Genomic DNA, 19,221 nt, shown 5'->3' with positions numbered 1-19,221 from the left:
TAACTACTTGACACCCCCCACTTCCTCTACAGAACTAAACAAATTGGGAAATAAGTCTACCAAGTCAACTTGGAAGTATATTTAACTTTCTACGTCAAGAACAATCACAAGGCATTCTTATACCCTCCACAACCTCTAATGTAATACAATTTGTTTTAAGGCAGCTTCCTATACCAAGCCTTCGCGACCTCTAATGCAATATACCAGTGAGTGCAGTGCTCATTGTAAGGGCAGTCACCTATACTAAGCTAGAAGATATAGCAACCTACTGACTGTCTCATTCAGCTCTATGCTTACCCTCTTTTGCTCCCTCCCTCTCTGTCTACTTCAAATTTCCCTTAGGAAATAACTTCCACAGGCTTTTATATAATTTCATATGTCTTCTCTGATCCCCAATATTATTTAGCAAACATCTAAGTAAAAGAACAAGGTAACCCCCTTTGGATCCTACTGCCCTAGTCAAATGTTTTTTCCCCTTTTTAATCGGTGGCCAAACTCATTCTCATTACCGACTGTTACAAGTATGATTTTCGTTTACTCTGTCCTTTATATATAATAACCATCTTAGATTCTAGCTCCAGATCCAGATCTTCTGTCACTTGACAGATACGGTTCTCCCCACTATTTCTAATCTAAACCTGACAGTCTGGTTTCTCCCTTTTGGTGGTCTTCTCATATCTTTGTCATCTGTTGATTCTTCACTAGGAAACTATTCAGGAGTGAATAATGAAAGCTGCTTTATGGGGTAGACCAGGATCAGATAAATTCTTTTTAGCATCCAATTCATTCCGTTCTTGAATTTTTGTTGACCCCTTTTAGGATGATACTAGTTCATTGTTTTTTTTTATAACTTAATTCTAAAAAGCTAAGCTAAATCCTCTAGGACCTCATCTCCTAAGCCATCTTCTTCACCTTCCGTGGCTTTGAATTCTTCTTAAAGAGGTCTCATAAAAATCCAATCTTCACCTAGGATTTGAAAAAAGACTCAAGTTACACGATCTGACTACCTCTTCAGATCCAAGAAAGACAACATTATCTGACCTGACTTTGTGTGGTCTGACTCCAACTAAGCCAAATCTATCTGTTACTGGACCTTCTACCTTGATAAACTTGCCTAGGACTCGTTTTTTCACCATTAGTTTGTCTGGTACCCTCCAAGGTATCGTCTCCTTTTCTAGAAAGACATAGATCTTCATCAGGATATTCCATTTGTTCTTCCAGAAGCTTCACAGAAGAAGATGTGAAGAAAGTAGTGAGGAAGATTCTTTCAGCGCAGAGCCAGTTTTTTTTAAACTACATCTCACAGCTATCTCTACTTTTATGTAAGGTTTTAGGATTCCTCCCAAATCCTCAGAATGAAGTGAATGTTTAATTTAATAGGTACCGTGTACTGAATTTTCTACTGCACTATGCAAACAAATTTGATACTATAAACCTTGAATTTTTTCCCTTTAAACCTGCATCTAGATGTAAAAAAAAAATGAAGGATAAAGTCATGTTGAGGGCAAACCATCTTTTCCTCCCTTAGATGGTGCAAGCATTTACAAATAAGAGAGTATACATGTTCTGTTTAATAGTTGTACGTAGACAGATACATTCCTAACTGCACCATATATAAGACATTAGGAAATATGTTCATCCAATCTTTCATTTCAAACATAACAGGTTGACAAATATATCACATACCCAATCCAGACCAGATGGTTTGACAGGTGGCATTTCTTTTATCTATAACAAAGGCCTTACTTTCCTTACCAAACCATAAAAGGATCACCATAAAAATATCCGTGACTTCCTTCACTATACTCCCAGTCCAGAATCTCTATAAGTGATATATATATGGCTACATCATGGCCAATTCCTTATAGCTTTATCATCCATCGCATTCCAGTTTCAAGTCCAGGAGTAGTTAAGACTTTGGCCCAGTCTTATCCAGTAATATCAGCCCTTGGACTCCACCCAAAGGTTCACATAACTGGGAAGTCTGACTCATAGGTTGAGGATGAATGAAAATTGACAACATCAGATAAAGAAGTTATGTACTGTAATGTTCCATCTGTGTTGTCCATTTTTATTCATCCTCAACTCCCCATCCACCAACCCCCTTCCTTTTCTAATGTCTACCTTCTGGAGGAGCAAAAGGCTTCAAGACACTGTTGTCCTTGTGTTCACCTCCAAATGTGGCATCCTCCTCCATATTTTTATAATTGCTTCATGGAGGAATGAGATTCTCTTATCTGAGACTAACTATGTCATTTATAATTTACTTTGTTAATAGTTTTTTTCCCTTATGGTCTTCCTGTCAAGCTGCAGACAAGATCTGAGGGATGCTAGGGGTGGTGCATTATGGGTAGGGGAAGAGCCTGAGAGTTTGTTAGAGACCACGAGCTAGTGTAATGGCCAAGTCGGATCAGAGGATTGGATCTGGACTCATAGGATGAGGATGAATGAAAATGGGCAACACAGATGGAGTGTTATGGTTGAGTACATAACTTCTTTTAATGATGCAGCTCTCTATTTTTATCCCATTATTAATATTAATTTTCTGCACAAGACTTCTCACTCATATAATTGCCCCTTCATCTGTGCACTAGTTGCGCTGACTTTCAAACATGTTGGGATTTGTTATCATTTTGAAAACAAGATAGAAATCCCATCTGAGTAGTCTGTATGTCAACAAATAAAGGAGTGACCTCATTTAGTTTGTCAGAACTGCTCCCATCTGAACCCTAAGATCTTCCTTTCATAAAGCACTGCACTTTGTCGAGTTTCACTAGATATTGTCAAGTTTCACTAGATATTTGATAGTGAATCTGCAGGATATAGCATTTGCAAGACATAAACTGATATAGTTGCCTCAAAAAGTACTGCTCTCTTATTAGTTATTTTATAAGTCTTTCTAACCACAGCAGCAACATTGCCAAATATTAAGCTTGTTATCCACCATTGTCTAAAAAGCTTAGTTATTTTTTTTTGAATATTTACTGTCACTCTGGAACATTATGCTTCCCCATCCAGGCCCTACTTGACTCATTTGTTCCTCAGTTACGACAAGAGTTATACAGCCTATTCATTCTCTGACTTGTTGAGAGTTTATCAGCAAGATGTTAAGTTGTCAATCTCGCCTTCATTCTTGCTTGATGGGTTCGGAGCCGATCCTCGGCTCCGACTCGGCACTTGCTTTAGCTCGAGAACTCCTTTTACCAGCTCGAGGCAGCCCCATATCCCATGATGCAAGGCAGTAAGTACCCAGATCTCGTTTGCCGCTTCGCTTAGGAGGTCTTCTTTTTGCCAGCTCCTGGTAAGTTGTTCACTTTTGTGAGTTTAAGCCCCTTTAGTCAAAATAACTTTATATATATAGTTTTAACTCTAGTTTATACCTTTTCTGACAGAAATTTCCTGTCTCCGTTAATTTTTAGTTAGTCTATCTTAAAACCCTATCCCATCCCCCCCCTGTTAGGGTGTGTGTGTATTGGTTTTATACAATACCTTTTTGGTATTTTATTTAAGTTAATTTTGACTGGTGTGTGTGTGTGTGTTTTTCGGCACCATGTCAAAGGAGAGGGTCTCAGGTTTTAAGAAGTGTGACTCGTGCTGTCAGAAGATGTCTCTGACAGACGGTCACACTTCTTGCCTGTATTGTCTGGGCCCTCTTCACCTGCAGGACTCCTGTGCTATTTGTCACTCCTTCAGCCAGAGAGTCCTGCAGGAGAGACATAACAAACTGGTTCTTAGGGGCCTTCTTAAGCCGGAGGGCTCTCCGGCTAAGTCGGCTCCATCAAAACCAGCAAGAGTTTCCAAGGCCCAGGCTTCTGTTCCTAAGCCTGTGGCCTCGGCTCCGACTGCATTGAGTCGAGATCGGCTCCGGCTGGAGCCGATTCTGGCTTAAAGCACTCGGCACCGATGGCTATCGGTGCCGAACCTATTTTGACCACCGATGTCGGCTCCGATCGGCTCCGACACCCATGTGGCACAGGCATCGGTGTCGGCTCCGATCGGCTCCGACACCGTTACTTTGGTGGCTGTATCGGCTCCGGCTGGAGCCGATACATCGAGACGTTCTGTCGGCTCCGAGAAGTCGGCGCCGACAGGAGGATCTGTAGTATCGGCTCCGATGGCTCATTCCCGGAAGAGGTCGGGGTCTCCTTCCTTGGAGCCGATACTTTCGGCTCCGGCTCCCCCTCTTCTGTCGGAACGGAGCCATCGGAGCCGATCTTCAAGGTCATCCAGGTTGTCAGATCATGACCTAGAGAGAGTGGTCAGTAGATTACTCAAGTCACAGGTACTGGCCCAAATGTTACACAGTCCGTCTCAGCAGACGACTGTTGGTCCACACCCCGTTACAGTTCCTCCTTCAACTCTACCCCAGAGTTTGGAGTTGGAGTCTTCGGGCATGGTTACTGCTACGGCTGGAGGACGGATACCCCCTTCTGTTCCTTCAGCCTCTACTCTTATCTCCTCTTCCTTAGAGGGATTCAGTGGTCGGGCTTCCATGGTCTCCTCCGAGGGGGTGAGTGGCATCGGACCCTTGTCCGAACCCGCTCTTCCCCTTGGAGCCTCGGCCTTGGTGAGCTCGGCTCCGACATCTGCCTCGGAGACTTCCCTTTCGGTGGCCCCTGGAGTTCCTAGCTCTTCGGAGCGGGTTCTCTCGGACCTGCCTGGGAGGGGAGCATTCGAGGTGATGAAGAGTGTACTGGCCACTGGTATCAGTCAGCAGTCTGTTCCCGTAGCTCCTCCCTCTGTAGTACCTGTTGACATCTCTGCCACTTCTCTTGCTACAGGACCCAGAGATCCTCCGCCTCAGGTTTCCCCATTGGGAATTTCCCCTCTTCCGAGGATTCTCCTGATGTTTCGGGAGATCCTCCTAGGAAGAGGACTTGTAAGAGGAAGCATGTAGACTCCCCCGAGTCTGTCACATCGGATACTGACTTTGATGAGTCAGAGGGATCCCCTAGATCCCCCTCTGAGGATGTCTCCTTCTCAGACATCCTAGAACTTCTGAAACAGAGGGGAAACTGGCCCACCAACAATCCCTCTGAGGATGAGTCAGTATACCTAGAGGCGTTTGGATCTCGGCCCTCCACCTCCTGGGTGTCTCCGCCTTCGACCCCTGATGCAGGTTATTGCACGGAAGGCGTGGGCAGCTCCTGACTCTGTAGAGCCAGTCCCTAGGAGGCCTTCTAAATTTATCACTGCCCCTAGTGACAAACAATTCCTTACCAAGGGTGTCCCCGCTGATGCCATGGTGGTGGCTGCGGCCACCAAAAAGGAACTTGCAGATCCTTCCGTGCCCGTCCATCCTCCTAATAAGGACTCTAGGACCATGGATAGGTACAGTGGCGGATGTTTTCCTCAGCGACCTTTGCTATGCTCGCTGAATTACCTATGTCACTTCACCAGACTCCAAAGAGATATCCTCAAGGAGCTGGGAGAAGTAGTTCAGGATCCTACAGCTGCAGGGGTCCAAGAAAAGATTGCTTCGCAGCTAGGAACCCTCAATTCCATTGCTAACTCCTCCATGCGGCTAATATCTTATGCTGCGGATGGAGCGAGTAGAGCCGCAGGCACAGGTGTGGCTCTTAGACGCCAAGCCTGGATGCGGCTATGTGATTTTGCGGATCCCTTTAAGGCGTCCTTCACAAATTCTCCCTTTGATGGGTCAGCTTTGTTTGGCCCTCAGGTGAAGGAAACCTTGACCAGGTGTGAGCAGGACGGCAAGACTCTTTCTGCTGTTGGAGTCCGTTTTTCCACCCCTTCTAGGCCTTATCCCAAAGGAACCACCCGGTCTAAGGGACATTGCAGAGTTAGAAATCGCAAAACTACTGCAAAAAAGAGCCATTCAGCCAGTTACAATAGACCATTCAGAGCCCGGAATCTACTCAAGGTTCTTTTTGGTCCCCAAAAAGACGGGAGACTGGAGACCAATATTGGATCTCAGCAGACTCAACAAGTCTGTCAGGAAGACAAGATTCCGAATGGTCACTCTTCAGTCAATTCTGCCCTTCTTACAGAAGGACAACTGGATGTGCTCAATAGATCTTCAGGACGCGTACTATCACATCAAAATTCACAGACGCTCCAGGAGATTTCTCCGCTTTCGGATGGGGTCCAGTCACTTCCAGTTCAGAGCCCTGCCCTTTGGTCTCACTACAGCCCCCAGAGTGTTCACCAAATGTATGGCAGTGGTAACGGCTCACCTGAGACGTCAGGGATTCCAGGTGTTTCCGTATCTCGACGACTGGCTCCTGTCAGCCACCACCAGGCATCAGCTTATACAAGCCAGGGATTACACAATAGACCTGTGTTCTCATTTAGGCATCTCAATCAACTTCGAAAAGTCATCCTTATCGCCCTGCCAGTCTATTACCTTCATAGGCGCAAACTTAGATACTGTTCGGATGTCAGCTACCCTTACAGAACAAAGAGTTTCAGACATTCAGACTCATGTCAGGATCATTCTGGCCAGCAAGAAAGTACAGGCCAGAATGGTTCTAAAGGTATTAGGTCTCATGGCTGCGGCCATTACTCTTCTTCCCTGGCTCGGTTCTACATGCGCCTCCTTCAGTGGATGCTGTTCACACAGTGGTCATACCAGCAACTCCCAATGCGTCACCAGATTCTGGTGACACAAACATGCAAAGAACATCTTGCTTGGTGGATCACATCGTCTCAGGTTCACCAAGGCAGGTGCTTTGTACCTCCGTCCCGATAGCCACTGTCACCACGGATGCCTCCCTGATCGGGTGGGGGGGGTCATTATCAGGGCAGGATGGTTCATGGGACGTGGCAACCGTTCCAGTACCATCTGCACATAAATGTCCTGGAGATGAGAGCAGTGCTTTTAACGTTGCAAGCCCTCAACGACTTTCTTCCCGTAGGGACAATTGCAGTCCACACAGACAACATGTCTGTAGTTTGGTATATCAACAAACAGGGCGGAACCAAGTCCTACCCCTTGTGTCGAGAAGCGCTCAGACTTTGGCAATGGGCGATCTCCTCTCATCGGTTTCTGGTAGCAACGCATATCCCTGGGAAAACCAACATTATAGCGGACAGATTGAGCAGAGCTATCCTCATGCCTCACGAGTGGTCTCTCAAGCAATCTATAGCGGAAGAGATTTTTCTGGAATGGGGTCGTCCATGTTGCGATCTTTTTGCTACTCCCCAAAACAGCAAATGTCCAGACTTCTTCAGCCTCTTCCCTCTATCAGGCCATCCCCCCAGAGATGCTCTGACCCAGGATTGGCCCCAGGGACTTCTTTATGCATTCCCTCCATTTCCTCTGATCCCTCAGGTGATCCAGAAAGCTACCGCTTTGAGACCCATATTCATTCTCATTGCCCCTTACTGACCTCGACAAGTTTGGTTCCGTTTCCTCCATCATCACCTTTTGGTGCAGCCGTGGCATCTGGACCCAGTGCCAGATCTTCTGATTCACCAATCGGGTCAGCTGCATCGGTCAATCCCTTCTCTCAACCTCACAGCATGGTTGCTCCACTTCCTTCCTTAGCCAGGCTTCCTTTGATCTCTAACCCAGTTAGAGATATCATTGTAGCTTCACTTAAATCCTCTACCAGGAGGATTTACACAAGCAAATGGAAACGTTTCTCTTATTGGGCTAAGGCCCAAAATATTGATCCTTTTACTGCCCCTGTTCAGGCAGTTCTGGACTTCTTAGCAGAGATTTTTCATGCAGGCTCCTCTTCTTCCACAGTCAGAGTTCAATTGGCTGCTATTTCTAATTTTCATGTCGGGATAGCAGATCATAATATTATGTCCCATAGGCTCTGCAGGGCCTTCTTGAAAGGAATTTTCCTACTAAAGCCTCCAATCAGGAATCCTCCTCCTCAGTGGGATCTAAATTTAGTGCTGACATCCTTGATTCTTCCGCCCTTCGAGCCAGCTGTTTCTTGTTCCCTGAAATATCTTTCTTGGAAAACCTTATTCCTAGTGGCTATTACATCTGCCAGGAGGGTGTCTGAACTTCATGCTCTTTCGGTTCGACCCCCCTATTTGATTTTTCACAAAGACAGAGTATCTTTGAGAACCAATCCATCCTTTTTACCTAAGATCGCTTCAAAGAACAATCTGAATCAATCCATTGATCTCCCTGTATTTTTTCCTAATTATTCAGATAGAGCTGAACAAAAACTACATTGTCTTGACGTCCACCGTCAGCTTAGATATTATTTGGACAGAACAAAAAAATTTAGAAAATCTGATCAACTTTTTGTTTCCTATGCGGATAATAAAAAAGGCCTTCCTGTTTCTAAAGTGACTTTGTCCAGATGGCTTTCTTCGGTCATCACTGAAATTTATACGATCAGGGGAAAACAGCTGTGCTCAAAACCTAAAGCACATTCAACTAGGAGTTTAGCTACTTCTACAGCTTTTCAAGCTAGACTACCTTTGGACACTATTTGTGCAGCGGCCACTTGGGCCACTCCTCACACTTTTGTTTCCCATTACAAATTGGACTTGGCCTCCAGGGACAGAGCCAGTTTTGGCTCTACAGTCCTCAAGAGTTTGTTCCATTGAGCCACCCAGGATAGAGGTGCTAGGGACGCGGTCCCATCAAGCAAGAATGAAGGCGAGATTGACAACTTAACATTAAGAAGTTATGTACCTACCATAACGTTCCATGTTAGTTGTCTTCTCTCGCCTTCTTTCTTGCGACCCTCCCTCCTTCCCCCTGGCCTGGACAGACCTTGTATAAGAAACTATTATGCTAAAGACCATTCAGACCTGGTCCTTTTTCCTTCTGTAAGTTTCTTCTTCCTTTGGGAAGTATTTTATGCTTGGTGTTATTGCCCTTTGTCAACAAACGAGATCTGGGTACTTACTGCCTTGCATCATGGGATATGGGGCTGCCTCGAGCTGGTAAAAGGAGTTCTCGAGCTAAAGCAAGTGCCGAGTCGGAGCCGAGGATCGGCTCCGAACCCATCAAGCAAGAAAGAAGGCGAGAGAAGACAACTAACATGGAACGTTATGGTAGGTACATAACTTCTTATTCATTCATATGGGATAGGAATCAGCAGGCCATCATTCATGGGGCTCCCTCCCCATCTGACTCCTTCCATTCTATGTCTAGTGGCTTTGCTTAAGTCACTGCAGTAGGGAGTCTTCATATACATTACCTGCACACACATTCACAGCTTTACATGCAGGATGACACCTGCTCCAGCAAGTGCAAGCAATAATCCATCAACACTCCTGTTGCAAGAAACAGAGTACAAAGGATTAGTCCAGATAAAATCACTTTAGCTAGCTCATCTAAGTGACTGAGTCTCTCTACAAACCATTCAATTAAATGGATCTGATGAAGCTCAGATAAGTGTTTTCTTAAGTATAGTTTTGTTGAGATAGGTCAGTGTATTGTTATTTTTTATTTTTTAAAAATAAAAACCTTTTAACTAAGAATGAGGTTCCACAGACTGCTGAGCTTGTAAACCCTCACAGGTTCTTCAGGAATATTCAAATAAGGGACTAACCTATAAGCTTTGCAATTGGCTCCTTGTTTTTCCATCTTCCAATTGTTTTCTCCAATCAGCTCGTCTGGGTCCTCCTGTCATTTTCTGTAACTTTTTTGAAATAATTGACCCATTAAATGTAATGTGTTAGAACAAAAACACTCATTCATCTACCTACTTAACTGAATAAACTACTTAAAACTTCAACAAGATATTTTTCTTTGTCTACATCAGAGAGAGAGTCTCCTAAATCTGCTAAAGTGATGTTATCTGGACTAATCCTTTATATTCTGTTTCTTGATAGTCCTGTCACCCTGTGGGTCACAGGCGGGATACCAGACCTGACTCGATCTTTCTGGATTACTTCTGTTTTCATTGCTTCTGTTGGGGAAAGTTGTGAAATGGGTCACAAGGTCACACTTCATTCCTCACTCCAGGATGAGAGAACATGTAAATCTACACACACACACACACACACACACACACACACACACACACACACTCACACTGTCTCTCTCTCTCTCTCTCTCTCTCACACTCTCTGTCTCACATTCTCTTACTCAATGCACCTACGTTCTGGAATTCTGTACTCTCTGTCATGTTTGTGCTACCCCAGTGCTATCCTTTTTTGTCTTTGATAAATGCATGTTATGTTGTCCTATCTCGCCTTCTTTCTATACCGGTTGGGACTTGGCCTAATTCAAAAGCTCAAGAGCTTCCACTGGCTCGAGGCTATACCCTATACCCTGATGCTCAGGTAAGATTACCCAGATCTCGTTTGCCGCTCCAGCAGATCGGGGGAGTTCTGTCTCTTGGCTAAGTTATAGTGTTAACTTCTATTTTCTTTCCTTCCTCATTTCTATTTCCTAGCTATATAGAGTTAGAGTTTTTTTGGCATTAGCAAGTTGTTCGTTGCATACTTGACTGTTTTTTTCCCTGCCTTTGCTGTTGTTGGCCATCATCATTTTTTCGGCAGGTTTACTTGTACTTATTGTCTTTAGTTCCCTATCCCTCGCTTTAAGCTTGTTTTAGTTAGAGAGCTTTTTTCTTCCCTGTAGGTAGCTCATTTAAGTTAGAGGGCTCCTCGTGGCCTTTTTAACTTAGAGGGCCGCTCCCTTACCTTTCCATTTGTCTTTTTCCGTGTTATTCATGAGGAGAGTCTGTTTAATTTAGAGGATTTCTCCCTATGTGGTGTAATTTGTTGTTAAATCTAGAATTAACGTTTTTCAAAAAAAAAATTGTTTTATATTCACAGCGTTAAGCTGGTTTGTCTTCTTAGACTAGTTGCTTGTGTGTTTAGTATTGCTTAAGTTTCTGTTGTTGTTTCTAGGTTGATGACTGTAGTGGTATTATTACTCTGACTATAATGCACAGGATTACTGGATATGAGTTTATAAAACTCTCTGTTTTTGAATTTACAAAGTTAACTTCTTAGAGCTACATATTGGTACAGTTTCTTGTAGTTCCTTTGTTAATAGACATGTCTAAGGACCAGAAAGAACCAAAACCATCTGGTTTCAAGAAATGTGACAGATGTAACCAGAAAATGTCTCTTACTGGTGGGCACACCAGTAGTGTTTATTGCCTGGGTGCCCTCCATTTGCAAGAGTCTTGTGCCTTTTGTCATGCTTTTAGCAGCGGAGTGCTCTTAGAATGTAAAAATAAATTAATAGTCAGAGGTTTGCTGAAGGTCCCTTTCTCAGAGGCTTTGGAAGGGTCTCAGAGCTCTAAACCATCTGCAGGATCAGTTTCTTCTTCAAAATCAGAGAAGTTGGGCAAAAGAACTTCTACTTTGGCTCCAGCTTCGGAGCTAAAAAATTCATGGCAAAATCATCTGGTTTGGAACCAAAGGCTCTTGGTTCCGAAAGTCCACCTCTTTGGCTCCATCTGCAGCTGTGGAGCCGAAAGAGTTTCAATTCAGGAGCCTCTCCCCAGTTTTGGAACTGGTTACTCCAACATTTAAGATCTCTCTACAAAGAGCGAGGTCACCATTGTTGTCCTCCCAATCCTCCAGGAGTATATTTGATGGTGACATGGAGTGAGTGGTGAGGAGACTCCTTCGAATACCATTGCTGGCAAAAATTCTGTTGACTCCGACCTAAAAGGAACCGGAGCTGACAAAGTCCCCTTCCCCTTCTTTGATTCCTCCTCCAACCCATCCTGGGGATTCGGAGCCAGAGGACTTGGGCCCGATCGTAGTGGAACCGAGACCTCCAACAAGATAGTCGGTTCCGACATCTGCTCTGACTGCCTCGGTTCCATTGGAACTAGAAGAGTCTAGGAGCCGACATTCTCCCATCTGGTCTGGGGAGGAGAGTTGGCTTGGACAGTTGTCTGACCAGATTCTACCTCTTGGGGCCTCAGCGTGGTTGAGCTCGGCTCCTACATTGGCTTTGGAGCCAACTGCTCTGCCTCGGGGTTGGTCTTCTGTCTCTTTGGAGCTGAGGACCTCCTTGGAGCGGGGCGAGGGGGCTTTTGAGTTCATGGAAAGAGTGCTGTCACCTCAGACTGCTCCACTCTCTGGTCCAGATACTCTTCCCCCTGAAGCGCCTGTGTCAGTTTCAGCCTCAACACCCCCCCCCCCCCAAGCACAGAGACCCTGAGCCCCAGGAAGGCCCTGCAGATGAGATTATCTCTTTCGAAACCTCCCCAGAGTACCCCTCTGGGGAGGTCCCTTGGAAGAGATTGTGCAAGAGGAAGCACATAGACTCCCCAGATGAGTCTATCACCTCAGACACCGACCTAGATTAATCAGAAGGGTCCCTCCTCTGAGGATGTCTCCTTTGCAAACATCTTGGACATTCTTAAGCAGAGCGGTGAGTGGAAGCCCGCCAATACTTCTGAGGACAAGTTGGTGTAAATGGAAGCTTTTGGGTCTCGTCCCTCCACCTCTTGGGTGTCTCCGCCTTTTGATCAGCTGATTAATGTAATTTCTCAAAAGATGTGAGCCTCTCCAGATTTGGTCGAACCTGTTCCGAGGAGACCAAATAAATACATTACTGCACCTACAGACAAAGAGTTCCTGAGCAAAGGCGTCCCAGCAGATGCTATGGTGGTGGTGGTGGCCACAAAAAAAGGAACTGTCAGATATGGAACGCGTACCTTCTCTTCAGTGGCATTTATGCTTAGATCGCTGAATTACCTAACCCATTTTATGAGACTACAGAGGGATCTCCTGAAAGATCTAGGAGAGACCCTTCAAGGTGCTGTAGCTGCAAAGGCTTCAGATAAAGTTTCCTGTCATCTCTCCACTTTAAACTCTATGGTTAACTCCTCCATGCGGTTGATCTCCTATGCAGCTGATGGAGTGAACAGGGCAGCAGGTACAGGAATCTCTTTAAGGAGACATTCCTGGGTGCGCTTATGTAACTTTGCTGAACCCTTCAAGTCTTCCTTCACTAATGCTCCCCTTTGATGGCTCATCATTGTTCGGGCCCAAAGTTAAAGAAACCTTAACCAAGTGGGGGGGGGGGGGACTCTGTCTGCCGTGGGAGTCCATTTTTCCCTCCCCACTAGACCTTACCCTAAAGGTCACAAGGGGGAAAAAATGTGGTTCCGCAAATCTCAGAGTTTTTCCTGATGCACATGGTGATTCTTCCCCGAGGGGCAGAGGGGGAATTAACAATGGAAGAAGCCAACCTCACGGCAGAGGGGGTCTGCAAAACCAGGGTGACAGGGATTCTTTCTTTGGAAAGCCCTTCCAGTGCTCCTGAGAGGAGGCCCACCTGTCCGTCTCTGGAGGCAGTCAGGGGTCGCCTGGCTAGAAATCGCACAAGAAAAATGGGTGCAAACTATCATATCCAGAGGTTATTACATACCCTTTTCCACTCCCTGGTCCCAGACATTCCAAGCAGTCAAAGGGATTATGCAGCCTCAGAGGTACAGAAGTTGCTAGGAGAAAGAGTCATCCAAAATGTCCCTGCAGACCAAATTGGATCTGGAACTTTCTCAAGGTTCTTTTTAGTTCTAAAAAGCACAGGGGACTGGAGGCCAATTCTGGATCTCAGCAGACTAAACAAATCCGTCAGGAAATCAAAGTTCCAGATGGTAACACTGCAGCAGTCAATACTCCCTTTTTCGGGGAAAGATGATTGGATGTGCACAGTAGAGCTCCAGGATGTGTACTACAACATAAAAATGGACAGGCAGTCCAGGAGACATTTATGCTTTTGGCTGGGAGCCAGTCATTATCAATTTCAAGCCCTGCCTTTTGGTCTCACTACAGCGCCCAGTGTGTTCACCAAATGTATGGTAGTGGTAACGGCTCACTTGAGGCGTCTAGGATTCCATGTGTTTCCATGCCTAGACGACTGGCTCCTAACCACCACCACCGAGCATCTATTAGTTCAAGCAAGAGACTAAACCATTCATCTCTGTTCCAAACTACGCATTACAATAAATTTCAAAAAATCTTCCTTGTTGCCTTCACAGCGTCTTGTATTCTTAGGTGCAGAATTAGACTCAAAAGAAATGTTGGCCAAACTCACCCCCGAAAGGATTCAGTACCTACATCATCAGATCAACAACTTGTTATCCAAAACAAAAGTTCAGGCAAAGACAGTCTTGCAGGTTCTAGGTACCATGGAAGCTACAATTATTTTGGTACCTCTAGCACGTTTGCACATGAGATTCCTTCAGTGGCTACTTTTCTCCCAGTGGTCCATGCAACACCTACCACTGTCACACAAGATAATTATCACAGAGTCCTGCAAAAAGGACCTACGGTAGTGGCTTTACACAGCTCAGTTGACTATTGGCCAACGGTTTGCCTGTCCTCAGCCTATAGCCACAGTGACCACAGATGCCTCCCAGATATTGTGGGGGGACATTATCTGGTAAAGACTGTCCAAGGCACATGGCAGGATCACGAGAACCACTTGCATATCAATATCCTAGAGATGAGAGCGATGCTGTATACGTTGCAAGCATTCCAGGACTTTCTCTCGATAGGAACTATTGCAATTCAGACAGACAATATGTCAGTAGTGTGGTACATAAGCAAATAAGGAAGAACCATATCCTATCCCCTAATGTCAAGAGGCACAAAGAGTATGGCAATGGACAGTCTCTTCTCAACGTTTTCTGACAGCACTGCAAATCCCGGGGAAATGCAACGTGATAGCAGACAAACTCAGCAGACCTATTCTGATGGCTCACAAGTGGTCCCTAAAGCAAGAAGTTGTGGAAGAGATTTTCCATAAATGTGGACAGCCCTGCTGTGACCTTTTCGCCACATCCATGAATGCCAAATGCAGCAGCTACTTTGCCCTGGTTCCCCCTCTGGGAAGTCACCAAGGGATGCCCTTTTACATGATTAGCCCCCAGGACTACTTTATGCCTTCCCTCCCTTTCCCCTGATGCAGAAGGTCCTTCAGAAAGCCAACACGTTGAAAAGCACAGTGATCCTCATTGCACTATACTGGCCTCGGCAAATTTGTTTTCCTTTTCTATGAACCCATCTCCAGGAGGAACCGTGGATCCTGGACCCAGTTCCAGATTTTCTGACCCATTCATCAGGGATGTTCCATCCATCGATCCAGATCCTAAAATTCACAACCTGGCTGCAGCAGCTCCACAAATAGCCAGGCTCCTCGACATCTCCCACACATTGATTTCTTCACATAAGCCCTCTACCAGAAAATTATATTTCAGCAAATGGAAAAGATTTTCACACTGGGCCTCCAAAAATAACATAGATCCTTTTATGGCCCCCATCACAGCAGTGCTAGAATTTCTCGCTAAACTTTTTAATGAAGGTGCAACAGAGGCTACAATCAGAGTTCAGTTAGCCGCTATATCCAGTTTTCATATTAGGGAAATGAGACTGAAAATCATGTCCCACAGACATTGTAAAGCCTTCCTAAAAGGAACCTTTTTGTTAAGACTGCCAGTGAAAGAACCTCCAGCTCCATGGGACCTAAATTTTGTTCTTTCCCTTTTGATTATGTCTCCCTTTGAACCTGCATCATCATGTAACAAAGTTTTTGTCACGGAAGACTGTTTTGTTAGTGGCCATTACCTCTGCAGACATGTATCTGAACTCCAAGCACTATATATACGTCCTCCATACTTAGTTTTCCATAAAGATAGAGTCTCCTTACATACTAACCCTTCCTTACTACCAAAAGTGTGCTGAGAGACCAATCTAAATCAGTCTGTTGAATTACCAGTCTACTTCCCAAACTATGTCAACAGGGAACAATATAAATTACACTAGTTTGGACTTACATAGACAATTACATTTCTGCATGCATAGAACTGAAGATTTCAGAAAGACGGACCAACTTTGTGTTCTTTTTGGAAAAAAGAAAGGATTTCAAAATGGCTCACAGATTGTATTTCCTACACATACAACTCCCAAAAAAAAGCAATTACCGGGCAAAGTGAAGGGCCATTCCACAAGAGCAATTGCAACTTCCTCTGTCTTCCGGACCAGACTCCAGTTGGATTCCATTTGTGCAGCAGCTATATGGGTAAGGCCTCATACCTTTATTACTCATTAAAAGTAGACATGGCCTCTTGAAACAGGGCCTCATTCGGGTCCACCGTTCTGAAGAAGTTTTTTCCCGTGAGCCACCCAAGAAAGAAGGTGCTAGGGACGCTGTCCCAACCAGCATAGAATGGAAGGTGAGGTAGGACAACATAACATTAAGACGTTATGTACTCCCCATAATGTTTCATGTTTGTTGTTCATTTTGCCTTCATTTGTGCGTCCCACCCTACTTCCCCCTCCTTCGCTCCTGGAGGATTGGGCGAATAATGATATTTATAATTGGATTATGGAGTCTCTGAATCTCTTCTGAGACTTGTCTAGACAGCTTTGTTTCTGTACATAGAAAATATTAATTCTTTCACTTGCAAACAAGATCTGGGTAATCTTCCGTGAGCATCATGGGATAGGGTAAAGCCTCAAGCCAGTGGAAGCTCTTGAGCTTTTGAATTAGCCAAGTCGAACAGATGCTCTGTTCCAAACCCAACCAGCACAGAATGAAGGAGAGATGGACAACAAACATGAAAATTTATGGTGAGTACATAACTTCTTATTCCTTACAGTTAAGGCAAAGTTGTTGTTGTTGTTGTGTCTTTCAGCTTTTCCTGGTTAGGGGTCGCCACAGTGGAACTCCAGTCCGCTAATGATTGCCAGTAGATTTTTACGTGCCGAGTTGCCAGCCCTGACGCACAACCTTCAACAAAGGTACACCCATTCACACATGTCTCCACACAAAAGACGCTTTAGCTGAGAATCGAACATGACAACGTCTTACTGCGAGGCGACAACGCTACCGCAGCACCACCACCGCAGTACGCAGTTAAGGCAAAGTATTCCCCTGTAATTCATGCTTCAGGTTCAGAAGATCTAAACTAGTGCAGTAAAATAGCTCAATGTATATTTTGCAGGCTGCTAAGACTGCTGCAGGTTCGTATTCTGTGTGCATTGTTTGTCACTGTTTATGTACTTTTATTGTCAGTTTATTGATATTTATGCTAACTTGTCGTATTTTTCTGTAATTTGTGAATTCCTTGTATGATATTGTATAATTTTGTATGGAGCTTTACTCACTGGGCAGCCACTGAAAAGGGTATGTTTGCCCAGTCGGGCTTTCCTGGTCAACATGGAATAATAAATAAATCTGAAATAATAAAATGATTGTGCTGCATCTTTTATAGCTGCACACTATTTGGAGTCAGTGCTTTAGGTCATTGGCTTAAACACTGAGTAGAACACAACTGTGATATTGTCAGATGAATTTCTTCTTAAAGACTGAGCTGCAATCCCTAGTCTAAGCCAATGGCATATCTAAATTACTTGAACCTGCTACATGAGCCAATCTCAAAGATCTGTAGTTAGTGATAGATACTTGCATTAGTGTACATTTCATTGATAAATGTCATCTTTCTTTTCAGCATGGCCGTGTTGTGTGTATGTGTGTGTGTCCATGTATTGGGTATGCATTTAAAAATCAATGCAAGTAATAAGAGATAATGTTGCATCATTTGCATTGTATGGGAAGAATTAACAAGTTAATTATGTAGACACTTGTGTTGAACAGTTAGGTGTGAGCAGTATTCTGTATATGTTTCAGCTCGCTCTCTCCAGTGACAAAATATCTTCTCTACAAACACCACTGCTGAACCTTGACTTGGATGTGAGAGAAAATGGCAAACTTAAACCAGTCTCTGTCGAAATGAATCGAGAAGAACTGCAGAATTTAATCAGCTCTCTGGAGGCTGCCAACAAGGTACGATAGTACTGGTGTGTTAGTACTGTTTTTGCTTCTGACTTGATTTTTCAGTACTTTTTGTTTGGAATTACTTAGCATTCATCTTGGTGATGTATTATCAGTCACATTAGTTGAGTATTTTACCATTATTACAACTGAGGGCTTAGTGTGACTTCTGAGGTTACATCCTACTTCAAGCTGCAGCAATGACCCTAAACACCACATTTCAGTTATTATATTTTCATCCGTAAAAAGCATTGAGTAAATAATTGTGCAGCATTGTTACAGTTTAATCAAAAGGTTGAATATTTTTTCAACATTAAAATCAATATACATTCAAAACAGGAAATAAGCATAACATATTGTATAATATTTAACCATGTTTCTAGACTATATGAATGAACTGGAACAGTAGCTCCTTGGCTGAGAACATTTGTACACTTAAATAGGAAACCAACAGCAAATAGCATAAATGAAGAGAAAAAAAAAATATCAAAATATTTCTGTGTCAGTCTTTTCAGTTAATCTTTTGGCACTACTGTGTTAAGTAATTGTTTATGTAAACTTCCAGAATGATAAATTTTACTTGGCTATGTTGTTTACCTTGGCTTGGAACAGGTATTGTAGAGGAGGTGTTAGTTGAATCTCTAGCATTGTTAACCACAGATGACAAAAGATACTAAAAAGTAATTGCAGCTTGTTTCAAGGCCATTATGTAAACTTGTCCAGTGTCACTTAATCCAGTTTATCCCAGTACTTCTGTCAGATTTGCTGTTTATTGTTTAAGGTGTGATTATTTATCTTCTTTTAAGTAACAGGAGGAAAATATATGTTTGTACCGTTAATTACCTCTGAGAGAGGTACTTGAATGGTGTACGTATTTCCACTTAGGAATGGTAGATGTTCAGTATTCCATACTAAAGGGTATCTTACTGAGGATAGCTGTATGTCTGGCCAACATAGCAAAGCCTTAGGCTGTTCCAGGTGACATACATCAGATGTATGTCCTACATGTTGTTTTTGCCAAAGGGGATGACTATACACTTTTTGGCGTTTAGCTTGAGGCCATGGCTCTGGCACCAGTTGTCTGTTTCTATGAGGCCCTTTTAGAGGATGCTTGTGTCGGCTGGAGAGTCGATTATGGCGCCCAGTTTGCAGTCATCTACGAACTTGGTCAGCCACAGTCCTTTTGTGTTGGCCTGTACCTCCGAGAAATATATACCGAACAAGAGAGGTCCCAGGACTGAGCCTTGTGGGACGCCACTTGTAACTGGTTTAGAGTCTGACATGGCTTCAGCAATTCTAACCATGTGGGTTCTGTCCTTGAGCCAGTTTGCAACCCATCTAGTGACATAGGCATTTATATTTAAGCTGGTGAGCTTATCTATAATGCCCAAGTGGGGTATTGTATCAAAGGCTTTTGCGAGGTCCAGGTAGGCTGTGTGGACCACCTTCCCCTCGTCAATGGCCTTGGTGACTGTTTCAAAGAAATCGACCAGGTTTAAGAGGCAGGATCTGCCCTTAACAAA

The 19,221-nt window shown here is 44.1% G+C and overlaps 1 protein-coding gene across 2 annotated transcripts in view; it reads left to right on the top strand.

Moving 5' to 3' along the window:
* Positions 1–19,221, top strand: part of COMMD8 (COMM domain containing 8) — a 266,242-nt gene that overhangs the window by 222,262 nt on the left and 24,759 nt on the right. For both annotated transcript variants that reach the window (XM_044061407.1, XM_044061408.1), the window contains exon 4: positions 17,555–17,710. In XM_044061407.1, the coding sequence (XP_043917342.1) occupies positions 17,555–17,710 (156 nt within the window). The remainder of the gene's footprint in view (positions 1–17,554; positions 17,711–19,221) is intronic.

The sequence above is a fragment of the Protopterus annectens genome, chromosome 2.part0, assembly GCF_019279795.1.
Source record: "Protopterus annectens isolate FY-2018-M chromosome 2.part0, PAN1.0, whole genome shotgun sequence".
In the NCBI taxonomy this organism is placed as follows: domain Eukaryota; kingdom Metazoa; phylum Chordata; order Ceratodontiformes; family Protopteridae; genus Protopterus; species Protopterus annectens.
The sequence above is the reverse complement of the archived record's forward strand: the minus strand, read 5'-3'. Positions and strand labels throughout refer to the sequence as shown.